This window comes from Petaurus breviceps, unplaced genomic scaffold (genome assembly GCF_028583685.1).
Source record: "Petaurus breviceps papuanus isolate PSGF00001 unplaced genomic scaffold, PetGlider_PUasm1.0 224, whole genome shotgun sequence".
NCBI lineage: Eukaryota > Metazoa > Chordata > Mammalia > Diprotodontia > Petauridae > Petaurus > Petaurus breviceps.
Genome location: NW_027185887.1, coordinates 11173563 through 11190740, shown reverse-complemented (window position 1 = coordinate 11190740; position 17178 = coordinate 11173563). Strand labels below are relative to the sequence as shown.

The window sequence follows — 17178 nt, the reverse complement described above, 5'->3', positions numbered from 1 at the left end:
AGTGCATAGAATAAAACACATAGGATTACCAAAGAAACCAAATATAATTATTAAAATAGTAGAAAAAGAAAGCAAATTCAGACTTTCTGAAATTCACAAGCCCCTTTGGACCTTTGGGAGTCTTTTGGAGCCCAGGTTAAGAACTCCATACTTTCTTTATTCATTTTTAAAGAACCCCTAGTTTTTTCCATATTGAAAAAGTAATTATTTATTATGGCAAAAATAAAGTGTTGACTGAAAATACATGAACAGTACATGATATTGCAATGTGACTGTGAAGAAGCTAAAACCTGTTTGAAAAAAAGATGGGACATTCCAGAGCAAACAATATCCCTTGAGTTGGGTAAGTAGTCATGCAAACAATCCACTAAAACACAAGAGTAGAAAGGAAAACCATTCTCTTTCATCAGACATAATCCTGCCATACCTCCCCAATCTAAGCTTCTCCCATAAGGGAATGCAGTTGAACTTTTTATCAACATTTTGCTATCTTATAAATATGGAGACAAATGCTCCTTAAACCAGAAAATACTTTGAATTTGTCATTCCAGTCGTGGTAATAGCATTGAATCAATCACATGAAGAACGTCTACTTTAGAGGAATATTAGAGAAGGAAATACAAAGTTTATGAGCCATAGGAATGTATATTTATATATCCATAGGAATGCAATAGGAAAGTAGGAGGTGAGGTTGAGTGGAAGAGGAGAAGCATAAAGATATTTCAAATATATTTTTTCTGATCATTATTTGATCCTGGTGAACAAGAAGAATGATGTAGCTCTTGCTGGGTAGAGAAAGAAGGGAGAAATAAGAGGGAGGCTCAGCACGGAAGGAAAAGGCGGGCACAGGGAAGTAGTGGTGAAAAGAGTCCACTTGCATTGTTTGTTAAGCATTTCAAATATGTTCCATGGGAGCTGCCTTGCTTTCATTATGTCAACCCACGAGACCACCTTGAACTTACAAAAAATGAGTGATCCTTGAAGGTGGGGGTTTCCGGAGTGCCTTGGCTATACATGGACATCCTCCTCTGGAGAGCTGAGGCTCTATTCCCGTTGCCTGTGGACGAGGTCACGTCCTCCACATCAAAGGGACTGCAAAACAATTGCTCTTTTATTAGGCTGCACGGTGTACAGGATTTTCAGATCCATCTCTGCCCATTCAACAAAAGGCCAACAAACACATTCTCATCTAAGTGCCTAACTTGTACAGAAGCCAAAGGGAATCAAAAGGAGTTGGGCCAGGTGAATTTCAACACACATATAAAAGAAGGCAGGAAAAACCAGTGGTTAGAAAACTGGATCTGGGGACAGGAGACCCAATTCTATCCCCAGTTCCAAAATTACTTGCATATAATTTAATTTTCACTTTCTCTTTGTTCCTGTTTCTCCATTTGTAAAGGCAGAATTATGATACTTATCTCCCTTAAAGGACTACAGGATTTAAGAACTGAAAAGACCCTTAAGAGATCAGCTATTCCAGCACTGACCTTTTTTTTTTCCTTTTTTTTGGAGGGGGAAAGGCAGAGTAATTGGCGTTAAGTGACTTCCCCAAGGTCACATGGCCAGTGAGTGTGTCAAGTGTCTGAGGCCAGATTTGAACTCAGGTCCTTCTGACTCCTGGGTCAGTGCTCTATTCACTGCAACACATAGCCTCCCTTACTGACTTTTTCTAGATGGAAAAACTGAGAGATGGTATGAAGATTACAAGTCTCAGAGTGCTATAACACCTTTGGCGATTTCACTACCACTATACCAATTCAAGGGATTAGCATATTGTGATTCAATATAAATAAAGCACTTGAAATTAAGATCTTGTTTATTTTTAGCTGTTGTGAAAGCCATTTATAATTGTAATGGATGACCCACTGTTCAAAATTATTTCACTCATCAAAATACTATGCAGCTCATCCCACAGGAAGAAGAACCTCCTGTTTGAGATGACAAGCACCACAAATAATAAGAAAGTGGCTTCAGTACCTAATAAAGCAATTGCTGAGTTTGTGTCTTGCTCTCCTTGTATAACAAAACATACTTCCATCAGTGTTCTATGTTACTCCATGTTGTATGTTGGGGACATATCTTCATACCATATGTCATGAGCACAACAGTATTTAACAACAGAGTGCAGGAGGCAGCTTTAAGGTAGCTATTTTTGGTTAGAATCCTGATTGAGAAGATAAATCCCTTGCTTTCAGGAGAAGGTTCACTATGACTGATACCCTGTCCATTTCCAAAAAAGGATCAGAAATCACTTACAAAAACTAAATGTGGTATAAAAAGGACAATTGAAAACATTGAAAAATAAGTAAGTAAAAATAGAAAAATAAAAGACTGAGAACATATCTTCCCAGAAGTCTGAGAAAGTCTAATGGTTCTTTCTCTCTCCTTATCTTTTTTTTTTTTTATCAAATGCTTTATTAACTTCTAGTTTACATCATTCATTTCTGCAAGATTTTGAGTTACAAATCTTCTCCCTGTTTTTTCCCCTACCCACCACCCCAAAATAGTGGTCCCACTGGATATCCCCTCCTCCAATCTGCCCTCTCCCATATCTTCTCCCATACCCCCTCCGACTTTCCAGTAGGGCGCGGTGGATCTCTATGCCCCAGTGCCTGCACATCTTATTTCCCAGTTACATGTAAAATAGTATTAATAATAGTATATATATATATATATATATTTATTTATTTATTTTAAACATTTGATTGTAAAACTTTGAATTCCAGGTTCATTCCCTTCCTCCCTTGTCACCCACCCTTACTAGGAAGATAAGCAATTCAATATAGGTTGTACATGTGTAGCTATGCAAAACATTTCCATAGTAGATATATTGTAAAAGACTGACTATAGTTCCCTCCCTCCTATCCCACATCCCACTAGTTATATTCTCTATTTTGATCCTGTCCCTTTTCAAAAGTAGATGCTTCCAACTTCCCTCCCCGCCAGGCTGCCCTCCCTTCCATCATCCCCCCTCTCAACCCCTTCCCCCTACTCTCCTGTAGTGTGAGATACCCTATTTAGTGTGTATGTCATTCCCTCCCTAAGCCAAATTCAATGAGAATAAGATTGATCCATTCCCTTTTGCCTACCTATTCTTCCCCTCCATTGCAACCATTTTCCCTTGCCTCTTCTATATGAGATAGTTTACCCCATTCTGTCTCTCCCCATCTCCTCTCATTATATTCCTCTCTCACCTCTTAATTTCACCTTTTAAGTATCATCCCTTCCTATTAAATTGATTCTGTGCCCTCTATGTATACCTGTAAACATATATACATTCACATATGTATTATATGCCCATATATCCTCCTATATAGACACATGTATGTGTGTGTGTATATATATATATACATATAGATATGTGTATACACACACACACACTATCCTCAAGTTTCACAAGTTACAATTATCATTTTTCCATGTAAGGATGTAAATAGTTTAACTTTGGTAAGTTCCTTATGATTTCTTTTCCCTGTTTACCTTCTCATGCTTCTCTTGCTTCTTATATCTGAATGTCAAACTTTCTATTCAACTGTTTTTTTTCATCAAGAATGCTTGAAAGTCCTCTATTCCACTGAATGACCATATTTTCCCCTGAAACATGATACTCAGTTTTGCTGGGTAGGTGATTCTTGGTTTTCATCCCAGCTCCATTGACCTCCGGAATATCATATTCCAAACCCTTCGATTGCTCAGTGTAGAAGCTGCCAGATCCTGTGTTATCCTGATTGTGTTCCCACAAGATTCAAATTGTTTCTTCCTAGCTGCTTGTAATATTTTCTCCTTGATCTGGGAATTCTGGAACCTGGCTATAATATTCCTAGGAGTTTTCTTTTTGGGATCTTTTTCAGGAGATGATCAGTAGATTCTTTCAACCTCTATTTTGCCCTCTGGTTCTAAATTATCAGGGCAATTTTCCTTGAGAATATCTTGAAGGATGATTTCTAGGTTCTTTTTTTGATCATGGCTTTCAGGTAATCCAATAATTTTTAAATTATCTCTCCTGATTCTATTTTCCAGGTCAGTGGTTTTCTCAATGAAATATTTCACTTTGCCTTCTATTTTTTCATTTGTTTGGATCTGTTTAATAGTATCTTGATTTCTCATAAAGTCACTAGCTTCCATTTGCTCCAATCTAATTCTGAAAGCATGATTCTCTTCAGTGAGCTTTTGAGATTCTTTTTCCATCTGGCAAACTTGGCTTTTTAAGGCATTCTTCTCCTCATTGCCTTTTTGAGCCTCATTTGCCATTTGAATTAGACTATTTTTTAAGGTATTATTTTCTTCAGTCAGGTTGTTGACTCTCATTTCATAACTTTCTTGCATCATTCTCATTTCTATTCCCAATTTTTCCTCCACTTCTCTTACTGGGTTTTCAAAATCCTTCTTAAGGTCCTGTATGGTCTGTAACCAGCTCATATTTTTCTTGGAAGCTTTTGGTGCAGGAGTTCTGATTTCACTGTCTTCCTCCTGTTCCACGCTTTGATTCTCTTTGTCCCCAAAATAGGAGTGTAAAGTTGGGTTGCTCTGTTTGCTTTGCTTCCCTCATTTGCTCATGTTGCCACTCAATTACTTGACTTTGGGGCTTTTTGCTATAGTAGCACTCTGGCACCAGGCAGGGGAGCTTTGTCCCAAACCCTGGGGTTTTCTCAGATGCCAAAGGTATTAGTTGGGTGCCCTCTCTGAAGCCTCCACATTCTCTGGCAAGCTGGTCACACACCCCAGGACCTCCACCCCAGACAGTGATCCAGATTCAAGCAAGTTAAAGCAAGAGCGATTATCCCTTAGACTGGTTGCTTCGTCCCCCTACAATCTGCAGGCCAGGAACTAAAGCTGACATGTGGCTGTGACAGCCACGGTGCCTCAGTGGCTTCTCCCTCCAGGGGATAAAGGCTGACTGCACTCCCAAACTACAGAATCCCAAAGTCCACACCGCACTGATCTCTCACTTTGTCTTTAGCATCTAGGGGTTGATAATTCTGGAAACTGTCACAGCTGCTGGTGATCTCAAGTCCCTCCAGCCAGTGGCTGCGGAGGCTGCCCTGGGGCTAAAACCTCCGGCTCGAGCAGGGCTGGGGTCGGCTCCCAGAGCACTGCCCTGGCTGCTTCCTGCCAGCCTGCCGGGCTGTCCTCAGTGGGAAGATAGCTTTTTTCTGTGTCGTTTTGTGGGTTCTGTAGCTCCAAAGTTTGTTCAGAGTCACCTTTTATATGAACTGGAGAAGGTGGGAGCCAGATCCCGGCAGAAGTCCTGTTTCTACTCCACCCCCTCTCTCCTTATCTTTCTATAGCATTTAACACTGTTGACCACTTTTCCCTCCCAAATATTCTCTCATCTTCAGGTTTTTATCTGATGACTGTTTTCCCATTTATTTTGCTGGATATTTCTCCAGGTCATGTCTTGTTAACTATGGATATCCTCCTCGAAATCTTAGGCCCTCTTCTAATTTCTCTCTATTCTTTTGTTTTTTGGTGGTCTCTTCAGTTTCAATGGGAACAGTCATCATCTCTAAGCAGATGATTCTAAAATCTAGGTATTTAGCCTGTTTCCCTCTCTTGAACTCAGTCCCATATCACCACTGACTACTAGAATTTTCATGTTGCATGGCCCATAGGCATCTCAAGTTCAACATGTCCAAAACAGAACTTGTTATCTTTTAGCTCAAACCCACCCCTCTTCTAAACTTCCCTATTACTGTTGAGGGCACCACCATCTACTTAGTCACCCAGATTCACAAGTCTGATGTCATCTCCAGTTCCTTACTTTTGCTCATTTCACATAGGAATGTCATAGTTTCTTTCCCCACAACATCTCTCTGATACATTGCTTTATCTATTGATACAGTCACTACTCTTGTTCAGTTCCTTACCACCTTATAGCCTTTCAACCAGATTATTTCAATAGGCTTCTAAGTTGATTCCCTACCTTATCTCTCTCCATTAGAGTTCATCCTCTATATAAAGGCCAGAATGATTTTTCCTATTTAAGAAAACTCCAAATAGTTCCTTATTATATCTAGGATCAAGTACAAAGCCTTCTGTTGGATATTTAAGCACTTTATTCCTATCTTTGCAGTCTTCTTACACATTACTTTCCGCCATACACTCTATGGACCAGCCATACTGGCCTACTTTCTCTTCCTCACACATAATGCTTTATTGCCCAGCTGCCTATCTCCAAGCATTTGTAGTGGTTTCCCTATGCCTGAAATATCATTTTCCTTTCTTTATCACCTCCACCTCTTAGAATACTTAACTTTAAGAATCATCTCAAATACTACCTCCTAACATGAGGCATTTCCTAGACCTTCTAGTGCCTTCCTCTATGGTTACCTTCCTTCTACTATTAACTTAAGTACATGTATAAGAATGTAATCTCCTTGAGGGCAAAGTCTGCTTTTTCTTTTTCTTTGTATCCCTAGTGCTTAACACAGCCTCTGGCACCTAACAAGTGTGTGATAAATTCTTTTTAATAGATATGGGATACAAAAGTGGATAAACTTTAAAATAATAGGACAACTATTAGAATCCTTCTGGAAAGTAAATCATCTAATTTCAGAAATGTCTAGTTTATTTGGGCGCTTATCTAAAAAAAATTGTGTTGAGTTTTTTTTTTTAAGATAAGAGTAGCAGTGGTATTTTGCCCACTTTTGGGAGAGTGAATTTGAAGGATAACTTACTACCAAGTGATTTCCAAATTTAATTTGATGGTGCCAAGATCATTGATGTCAACGGCTACCACCTGAGGCCGGGCTGCGAAAAGGTCCTTTGTTTCACAGGTAACACTTCCCACTAGGATATGAGTTGCAAGCCCTTTGAGTTCTGTGACCTATTAGAGAAAAAAAAAAAGAAAGGAGCATCCCTGTAATATAAGTAGAGAGGGAAAAGAGACATTTTAAAAGAATCTAGTTACATAGTATATCTTAATATGGCAGAAAGAAAACAATAATCTGGAGGAAAGAAATCAGTAATTCAGTAACTTTTCAAAAGGACCTGAAGTATAGGATGGTATTCACAAATCAAAGGAGTCTGTATATTGACTTCATTCATCATACCACACACCTCTTCTCACAAATAGGCCTCTATTCATCAGTGCCAAGGACATTCCTTTTGTGATGCATTTTGAACAGAGAGTGGAAGTCATGACTGGCATTCAAGTTTCAGGCTATGTACCATAAATAACTGCTATCCATACATCACTGCACTAGAATTATCAGTTAACAGCACTATATTCTAATGTTGTGTATAGAGGGATCTACTGGCTGGTTTAAACAAATAACTTTTTTGTTTTGTTTTCCTTATTCTTTTCTATAAGGGATGGCTTTCTGGATCGGTGAGGTGGAAGGAAATTTAGAAGTGAAAGTAATGTAAAAACAAATGACATGAAAATAATTTTAAAAAATTAAACAGAACCAGGATAGGCAGTAGGAAGGGTATGCACAGTACCTTAATGGAAATCAATCCAGCTATCAAGGGCAGGAAAACCATTTCTTCTCCATCCCAACTCTGTTTACCATTCATTTCTATTTTGCCTTTCAGTTTCCACCTCTGCCGGCCATACTTCATGAAAATCTGGGACAAAAAACAAAGACCTTTATTTTCCTTTGTACAATTCACCTGTACCTATGTTCTTTCTGCAAACAAAGTTTAATAGCACAAGTAAATACAGCAACTACTCATTCCCTTTATTTACCATCACACCAGCACTATTCCAGCTCCTGGGTACTCTCTGAACAATTTATGGGAGGGAAAAGTAGGCTTTCAAAAAGGGAATAATGTATGTCTGGGGGACATCTGAGGGAAAGATACAATGAGTGGCAGTGAATGGCATGAGAGAGAAGCATTGTAAGACAGTGAAAAGCCCAGTGGACTAGGGAGTGGCAGATGTGAGTTCAAGTCTGGCTGTGATTCACTGTGCGACTGGGCAAATTGCCCAAACTCTGGATTTGTTTCCTCATCTTTCAAAATGAGGATAATCATATTTGGAATCAACAGTGTTGTAAGGAAAATGTTTTGTAAACCTTCAACTTCTCCATCAAGGAACTATCATTATTATTATTTACTATTCATTTCAATCTGCTCTTATTACAATAGAATGAGATCTAGACTTGGCATTAAAGACCAGGGTTTGAGTCCTAACAGCCATTTGCTAGTTATGTGACTGCAGACATGTCCTCTGACCTCTCTCAACGTCAGCTGTCTCACCTACATACATGGGGACAATACTGGGAATAAATGCATCACAGGTTTGCTATGGGAATCAAATGAGATAATGTGCTCAGGCGTTCTGTAAACAGTAGAACACTCTGTCAATGTCTGCTCCTGGTTTTGTTTCTTAATGATTTATTAAACAATTAATGTTAAATACTTTGTAGGGCAGGGGGACACTCCTGACCTGCTGATTTTATCATGCTTGCTGGGCTAAGAGTAGTGACTTTCCCATGGTCATGAAGCTAGTCTGGGTCAGATGGAGGCAGGGCTTGAACCCAGTGAGATCTCCATTACCTCAAAGCCCTCCCTCTTCTCTCTGTCCAGCACGATTCTTCTTAAACAGCAATACCACCAATTAAACTTCTTTTACAACTATTTATGTTTAAATAAATGAATTTCAAGGCATAAAAATTTCAACTGTTCAGTCGCTGTCTACACCTCTTTGTTCACTCATTCACACTCACTTTCCTCTTATATTATTGTAGTTTGTACATATTCTGTTCTTCTGGTTTGGCTCTTTTCTCCACTTTGTAATATTTCATAAAGGTGTTTTCATAATTCTGGATATTCCTCACAATTATCATATGTATCAAATGAGATAATATTTGTAAAGTGCTTACTTAGCATATGAAGTAGGTGCGATAGAAATGCTTATTCCCTCCCCCCACTATGAGAGGTAGCAAATAGTCAGTGGTCCCATGGGGCTCACAACACTCTCTGATGCCCCCAAACCAGATTAAAATATAATTGGGAAATATTTAACAAAATATATAAAAATATGATAATATCCAAATATTATGTTTAAAAACTAAGTCAATATTCAGAAGTGATCCTTCAGTACGGTTTGATGGGTCCCCATTTCAATTTGAACTTTACACAATTGTATTATAGTATTCCATGAGAGCCAGTGTGGGGGAGTGACTAGAGAGCCAAGCTCAAAGTCAGGAAGACTCTGAGTTGAATGCTACCTCTGAGCCTGGGCAAATTGCTTAACTCTTTCTGTCTCTAGACAACTATCTAGGTTTCAGAGATGGTACTGACGTGTGTATAAGAATTTTCTTACTGGGAGTTCCCTCTATCAGTGATATCACAGAATATATTCCCTCTTCTATTCTATTACACTGATGTAGCACAATTCTATTTTTTTTTTTTGGAGGGGGAAGGCAGGGCAAGTGGGGTTAAGTGACTTGCCCAAGGTCACACGGCTAGTAAGTATTAAGTGTCTGAGGCTGAATTTGAACTCAGGTCCTCCTGACTCCAGGGCCAGTGCTCTATTCACTGCGCCCCCTAGCCGCCCTTGTAGCACAATTCTTTAACCATTCTCTTGTTGCATATTTATGCTGCTCTTGTGTTTTGCAACTGCAAATAATGTTGCTATAAAAATCTGTACACTGTGTGTGTGTGCTTTTATGTGTAGTCTTCAGATAACACTTTCAGAGAGATTTTATTATTTCTCATGTTAGTTCTAAAACACTGAAATAGTAAATAGCAATCATGGCCCAATGATTTCATTCCCTTTATTAGGGAAGGAAAGGAGAGGAAAATTGGGAAGGAAAAAACTGAATTTCTACTTAGTAGCCACAGATAGGCTGGTGTATGCTCCGCCTAGTGGAGAAGGGCAGTAAAGCAGGCCTTCTTCACCCACCCTCAGCAGTATGAATCTGGAAGGAATATTAGGGGGAAGATTTCTGGCTTAATAGGATGACAGGTGCTAGAATTTAGTGCCAAAGCATGCTCTTGGTTATCTTTCTACAGACATTTTAAAAGCATAGTGGGAGGTGACTCTTTGTCTGCAGCAGTTTAGGGGAGTCTAATTTGGAATAGAGACCCTAGGTCAAATGAAAATGGAGTTCTTTTTATAGGTCAAAATTTCTTTTCTTTCTCCCGTCACCTCTATCCGTCCCATTTCATCATTTAGCCGAGTGTAACTTATTAAAGAAACCATTTGTAGATATGCATGCCACATGAGAGCCTTAATTAAATATTTTAATATAAGTACTAAGCGAGGTTTCTTCTCTTGCTGTGTGACAGTTGACCATGAATCCTTCCTTAAGCATGATACCTTAATTATCAGGCATTAATATTAACCATCAAAAGATTTTCATGTCAGATAAAGTATAAAATGATGACAACTCCTCCAGCACAATTCTTTTGGGGTTATGTGACTTGCCCAAGGTTACATGGCTAGTTTTTTTGTGTGGGTGTTAAGTGTCTGAGGCCAGAACCGAACTCAGGTCCTCCTGACTCCGGGGCTGGCGCTTTACTCACTGTGCCACCTAGTCACCCCTCCAGCACAATTCTTAACACAGCCAGAGACAGAGAGAGTACTCACTTCATATTGATCTCCAGGACAGAGCCGAGCAAAGCCAGCCAGACCTGCAAGAAAACATGCAGCACATCAGCTATGCAATACATTTCTCCTTCTAGACATGTTTAGTCCTCTTCACAAATCAACATTTTTTGCCTTAAGACTCTCCTGGCTTTCCTCCTACTAATCTGACTGCTCCTTCTTTGTCTCCTTTGTTCCTCCCTCTGACTTAAGGTGTCCCTCAGGGCTCAGTCCTAGGTCGTTTTCTCTTCTCCCTCTATCCTACTTAGTAATCTTGTTACTTCTTATAGATTTAATTCCCATCTCCATACTGAATCTCAGTCATTTTAGGTTTGCAACCTAGGTGCCATCTTCAATTCTTTGCTATTTCTCGCCACCCTAATGATCTGTTGCTGAGGCTCCTTGATGGTTCCTTTGCAACATCTCTCAAATACATCCCTTTCTCTTCTCTGCCACCTCTCACAATGCCAACACTCCCGCAGGTCCTCATCACCTCCTGCCTGGACTACTGCAATAGCTTGAAGGTGATTCTGCCCACTTTAATCCCCTCTTGACTCCAATTCATCCTCCATCCAGCCACCAGAGTGATTTTCCTAAAGTATAGGTCCTAACATGTCACTCAATAAACTTCAGTGTCCTCCTCTCACCTCCAACAATTCCACAATCCTCTGTTGATGTTCAAAGCCCTTCAAAACCTACACTCCTACCCCTTTCCAGTCTTATACCTTACTGCCTGACATGACTTTGGTCCAATGACATTGGCCTTCTTGTTGTTTTTTGAATAAGAAATTACATCTCTTGGCTTTGGGCATTTTCTCTGGATGCTCCTTATGCCTGGAATGCTCTCCCTCCTCATTTCTTCCTATTGGCTGCCTTTAAGTCCCAACTATAATCCCACCTTCTACAGGAAGCCTTTCACAATTCCTCTTAATTATAGTGCCTTCACTCACTTATTTCATATTTATCCTGTAAATGGTTTGCTTGTATATTTTCTTCTTGTCATCCCAATAGATTGTGAGCTCTTTGAGGGCAGGGACTGTCTTTTGACTCTTTTTATGTCCCTAGAACTTAGCACAGTGCTTGGCACATAATAGGCACTTAAATAAATGTTTATTGCTTGGCTGACTCAAGTAAAATCCAGGACATTCAGAATGCCAAGGACACCCTATCAATGGGCTTCATCTGCTCTTGGTAGCTGGTGTCAGGGAATTCTGCTCCCTTAGGTAATGAGGCCATAGACTCCAGTGGACTTACTGAAAGAAAACAATGGGGCCATGCTTTCCAAGACTGACAATAGTATCCAAAATGGGCATGGGACTCAGTTTGGCTTGGACTCATTACTTTATGATCCTCAATTCCTGTGCCAGGGTTTCTGAATACTATTATGCCAGGGAGAGATTAAATGAGCCACATTCATAATTAAAGTGTAGAATCCATCTGTTAAAACACCATTTCCAAGTAAAGGAAAAGCCTTGTTTTCACTTTTTCCACTAAGGCCTCTGATTATTGCTAGATAGCTACAACTTTCTCACGGGGTTAAGCTCTCACTCACTCATTCCCCTCTGATCGCTTACTGTGGAGAATATCCTTTCTCTGAGCCACCTGCAGCCCATTTTCAAGCATGTGCTACTCAAAAATAAGATCCAATAAGATCTTATTGAGATCAAATCAGATTATTCAATTTCTGAATCTCAGCAACTTTGCATTTCTGACCAATTTAATTCATTCAATGAATATTTATTGAGCATCTTGTAGGTGCAAAGTACTATGCCAAATCTTTTGCAAGGAATAATCTCTTCAAAATAATTACAAGCAACTCAACTAAATATGAACGCAAACCTCAGGGGAGAAATCTATCAAAGATGGAATAAAAAAGCTCCTGTTTGCAAGGAGCTTGCAATCTAGCAGGAGAGAAACACACATCTATAAATGAGTACCCTATGAGGCAGGCATATGAACAAATAGGATCTGAGTCCTGCGTGGAAGAATGAGTAGGAGAGAATGACTTACACAGTCATAGTTGATGAAGGAAGATAAAACAGGTGATAGGGAATAGCAAGGAGATAGGGTTAGCTTGAGCAATTAGTAGTAAGTAGGAGGCAAAGCTGGAAAGGCAGATTGGGGTGAGATTACAAAAGACATTCAATACCAAGCTGAAGAGTTCAGAACTGACCAAGCCATGGGAAGTCACCAAAGGGGCTTTGAGAAAGGTAGTAATACTTCAGGAAAATTCATAGTGTGGATTAAAGCTGCATGAAGGGAGAACAGGTACGAGGTTATTACACTAGTCCAAGGACGAGATCATAATAAGAACCTCAATATGTACAGTAGCTATGGGAATGAAAAATAGAATATGTATTTTAAAGTTGTTGAAAAATTGACAAGACTCAGCAATTTTAGAGCTGGGGAAGGAAAAAGGATAATGAAGGAGGAATCATGGATGAGTGAAGTTGTAAGCTTAAAGATAGAGGAATATAGGGGCAGCTGGGTGGCGCAGTGAATAGAGCACCTGCCCCGGAATCAGGAGGACCTGGGTTCAAATATGGCTTCAGACACTTAACACAAAAACTAGCTGTGTAACCTTGGGCAAGTCACTTAACCCCAACTGCCCTCAAAAAGCAAAAAAAAAAAAAAAAAAAGGATATAGGAATATAGTTGCACCATTAAATGAAACAGCATTCAAATTCCAGCTCTGGCACTTACTGTGCGATGTTAGGAAAGTCACCTAACATTATCTATACCTCATTTTTAAATCTGTAAAATTTAATTAATACCATTCCAACTATCTTGCATGGTTTTTGTGAAGATTGCATGAGAGGATGTCTATAAAGCTTTCTGTAAAACACAAAATGCTCCATACCTGTCAGTTTAATACTACTTTTGTTCTTAGATTGGGAGAAGTTTATCTGAGAGCTGGAGGTAGGAAAGGAACAGAAAGGTGGACATTTTCATTGTTAGTTCATTCCCCTTATCCTCAATACAATAATTACATAAGCCTTACGTTGTGGTTTCATGACTGTGGCAATTATTGCTTCATACTTCCATCTCCAATAAACATTAAGATGGACTTATGAGCCCATCTCCAAAGACAGACTGAAACCCATGCATCCATCCTGGGTGACTCTTCTCTACAAACCCTCCACAGGAGTCCATTCAATGTGCTGGGAGTCTTTTTCTAGATTTCTATTTAATGTAAAAATATTAGGGAAGTACATAGGCTGTCCATTTCTATTCCTTACTCTCACTATATTACTAACCCGTATTTTCTTCCATGTGATTTTAAATCTTTTCAACGACATCCTTTGTACCAGCACTTCTTTTTTCCTTTTTTTTTTTGGAGGGGGGTAGGCAAGACAATTGGGGTTAAGTGACTTGAACAAGGTCACACAACCTTGTAAGTATTAAATATCTGAGTCTGGATTTGAACTCAGGTCCTCCTGACTCCAGGGCCAGTGCTCTATTCACCGTGCCACCTACCTGCCCCTGCACCAGCACTTGTTAAACTTTTCCCTTTTGCAACCCCTTTTTGTGTTTCAGTAACATCCATTGGCATTGTCTGGTGTGATGGCACACGCATTGCAAAGTGCATGTGCTGTGTTCAGAACTAAGGCTACAATGAAGTCGAATGATGCAACATGGGCAAAGGCTGCCAGAAACACCTTGAATTCATTATGCATTTGATTTTGAATTAATTTTTGGTTGTTGTGCATTCAGAAACCTTTTACTGCTGCCAAATTTTTCTTGACCCCATGTGGGGTCACAACCCACAGTGTAAGATACCGCTTGTACAATTTGTTTGCAACATATTGCTTCACAGAATCATATAATCTTTGGTAAGAAAAGGCCTCAGAATTCACCTAATCCAGTTTCCCACCAAAGTCTGTCAGCATAGAGGATAGCAACTTTTCTTGTCTGTGATCCTACCCAAAGCATTGACACACTGCTGTAACCCTGCTGTCCACTGTAAGAAGACTATGAAAGCAAGCATAAAAGGGCCAGGAAAAGATGTTCTGGCTAAACCAAATTGGTGGTTTATAGATTACTGCACCAAAGTCATATTTCTAACTCTCTGGTTATGACTTTGGCCCACAAGTAAAAAAAAAGAAAAGAAAAGAAGAAAAGAAAATCAATCAGTGAACAAGTATTTATTTAGAACTTATATATGAGACCCCATATTAAGTATAGCAGGTGCAAAGGTCAAAAAAAAGAAAAGAAACAATTTCTAACTTGAAGGAATAAACATTCTTTCAGGGGAAAAAGAAAAGACCTGGGGATTGTCTACTTATCACGTCATTTACCAATGAAAATGAGATTCAACCTCACCATCCCTTAATTTCTATATATTATCTTCCTCAGACCACCCTTTGACTTTCCCTTTAAAGCAATTCTTGATGCTCATTTTAACTAATTTCACCTGTATATAGAGGTTGTAAGGGAGATGGAGAAAGGATATGCAAACAGTGTGATTTACCCAGTGACAGGGAATTGGTTTCCTTGCTTTTAAGGAAATATACTGGTGCTGCTGTGTCATGAACCTCTTATGAGTGCTTGCTCAGATATCCTCATTTCTTTGAAGAGGTGGGGTGGAATGGGGTCTATAGTTGTGGAACACTGACATATGGCACCAGACTTTTTTGATAAGTTGCCAAATTTATTTTTTCCACGTTTTAATTCATTGTAAGGGGTGAGTTTCTGGAAAGGGGGAGTGATATTTTTGGAAATAAAGATGATGTGAAAACAAAAGATTAAAAAAATTATTTTAAAAAATGTTAATGAGTGCCTGCTAATACCATGTTATGCCTGTAGGTGGTAGCAGTCTACCAGAACTTAACGGTTTTGCAGAAAATTTTTCAAAGTGATGGTTAAAGCAAAGGAACCTATTGCTTATCAAGACCTGGTGAAAACACAGCAAAATCAAAGATTCCAACTTTTATACATGGATTTCTGAAAGCTTTAGAGTCTATATTTTTTGTAAGGCACTTCTGAAACAAACCACTCCTTTAAAAATTCTTTGAAAATCTAGAGTTGGATAGCTACTTATTTTAATAAAATATTAAGTACTTTATAAAGCAAGAAGCTACTAAAAACCTCATGAGTCAAAATATGATGAGCCCATCAGTATAGGGTGTCCAGCCTTTGAAGGGATGCTAACTTACATAATATAAAGAATTTGAGCAAAGGTTTTATTGATGGAAAAGTATCTGCTTGATTTGCAGGTCATTTAAACAATGTCCTTCATGTGGGGTACTTCAGCTGACACCTCCATATTTATGCATTGGCTATCCCACATTCCTCAAAAGCTTTTCCTCCTCATTTTTAATGCTCAAAATCTCTGGTTGCCTTCAAAGCTCAGCTTAAGAGCCGCCTTCTTCATGAAGCCTTTCCTGATTTCCCTAGTACCTTTCCCCCAAAATCAGTGTCTATTTTACACATACACACACACATACAAACACATACATGTTATCATCTGAAGCTACACCAACTCTCATAAGACACCCCTCCTTCTTGCCCCCAAGAAGGGAGACATAGGATCAAAGATGTTGCTCTAAAGGGGATCTTGGAGGTCATCTAGTAAAGTTCAACTTCTGCATTTTATAGAGGACACAGAGGCAAAGAAACTTGCCCAAAGTCACATAGCTAATAAATGGCAGAGAATAAGGATTTTTTTAAAAAAGGACTTGGATATTATTTTATTTTCCTCCAATTACAAGTAAAAACAATTTTTAACATTCATTTTTAAGAATTATAAATTCCAAATTCTCTCCCTCCCCACTTTCTGAGATGGTAAGCAATTTGATAAAGGTTATATATGAAGAGCAAGGAGTTAAATTCAGGTTCTCTGACCCCAAATGCAACATACTTTCCTCTAGACCAAGATATGACCTCAGGCACATAAAAACGGGATAAGATTAAAAATATATATAAAATACTTCCCAAGTGTCCTGTCTCCTCGGAACTATTCAAAGACAACAATGGATTGAGACAAGTCCTAAAAAGTTACATGATTTAGACACAAAGGGTGGATCAGGAGCAAATTAGAGGAGCAAGGAAGAAATTACCTGTCATATTTATGGATGAGGGAAGAATTTATGAACAAAGAGATGGAGAGGATCATAGAAGGCAAAACTGATCATTTTGATTACATAAAATTGAAAAATTCTTGCACGAACAAAACTAGTGCAGCAGTTAAATTTAGAAGAAAAACTGGTAAATGGGGAAAGTCTGCAGAAAGTCACTGATTAAAATCTCATTTGTAAGATATATAGAACTGATACTAATTTAAAAGGATAAGATCCATTCCCCAAATGATAAAAAGTCAAAGGACTTGGTAGTTTTCAGAAGAAGAATGCCAAGCTATCAATAGCCATATGAAGAAATGCTCTAAACCACTAGTAATTAGAGAAATGCAAAATAAAAATAACAGGTTTCACCTTATACCTTTCAGATTAGCAAAATTGACAAAAAAGGAACATGACAAATGCTGGGAGGAGATGTAGAAAAAGGGATACATTGCTGCACTATTGGTAGAAGAGTAAACTTCTTTAGCCATTCTGGAGAACAATTTGGAATTATATCCCCAAAGCCATTAAATTGTGGATAACCTTTGACCCAGTAATACCACTACTAGGCTTATAACCCCA

At 38.9% G+C, this 17178-nt stretch overlaps 1 protein-coding gene across 3 annotated transcripts in view; it reads right to left on the bottom strand.

The window, feature by feature from the left end:
• Positions 1-17178, bottom strand: part of RIPOR2 (RHO family interacting cell polarization regulator 2) — a 129919-nt gene that overhangs the window by 34897 nt on the left and 77844 nt on the right. For all 3 annotated transcript variants that reach the window (XM_069095040.1, XM_069095042.1, XM_069095041.1), the window contains exons 9-12: positions 10541-10584; positions 7444-7569; positions 6678-6826; positions 963-1092 (exon numbers count right to left, since the gene is read on the bottom strand). In XM_069095040.1, the coding sequence (XP_068951141.1) occupies positions 963-1092; positions 6678-6826; positions 7444-7569; positions 10541-10584 (449 nt within the window). The remainder of the gene's footprint in view (positions 1-962; positions 1093-6677; positions 6827-7443; positions 7570-10540; positions 10585-17178) is intronic.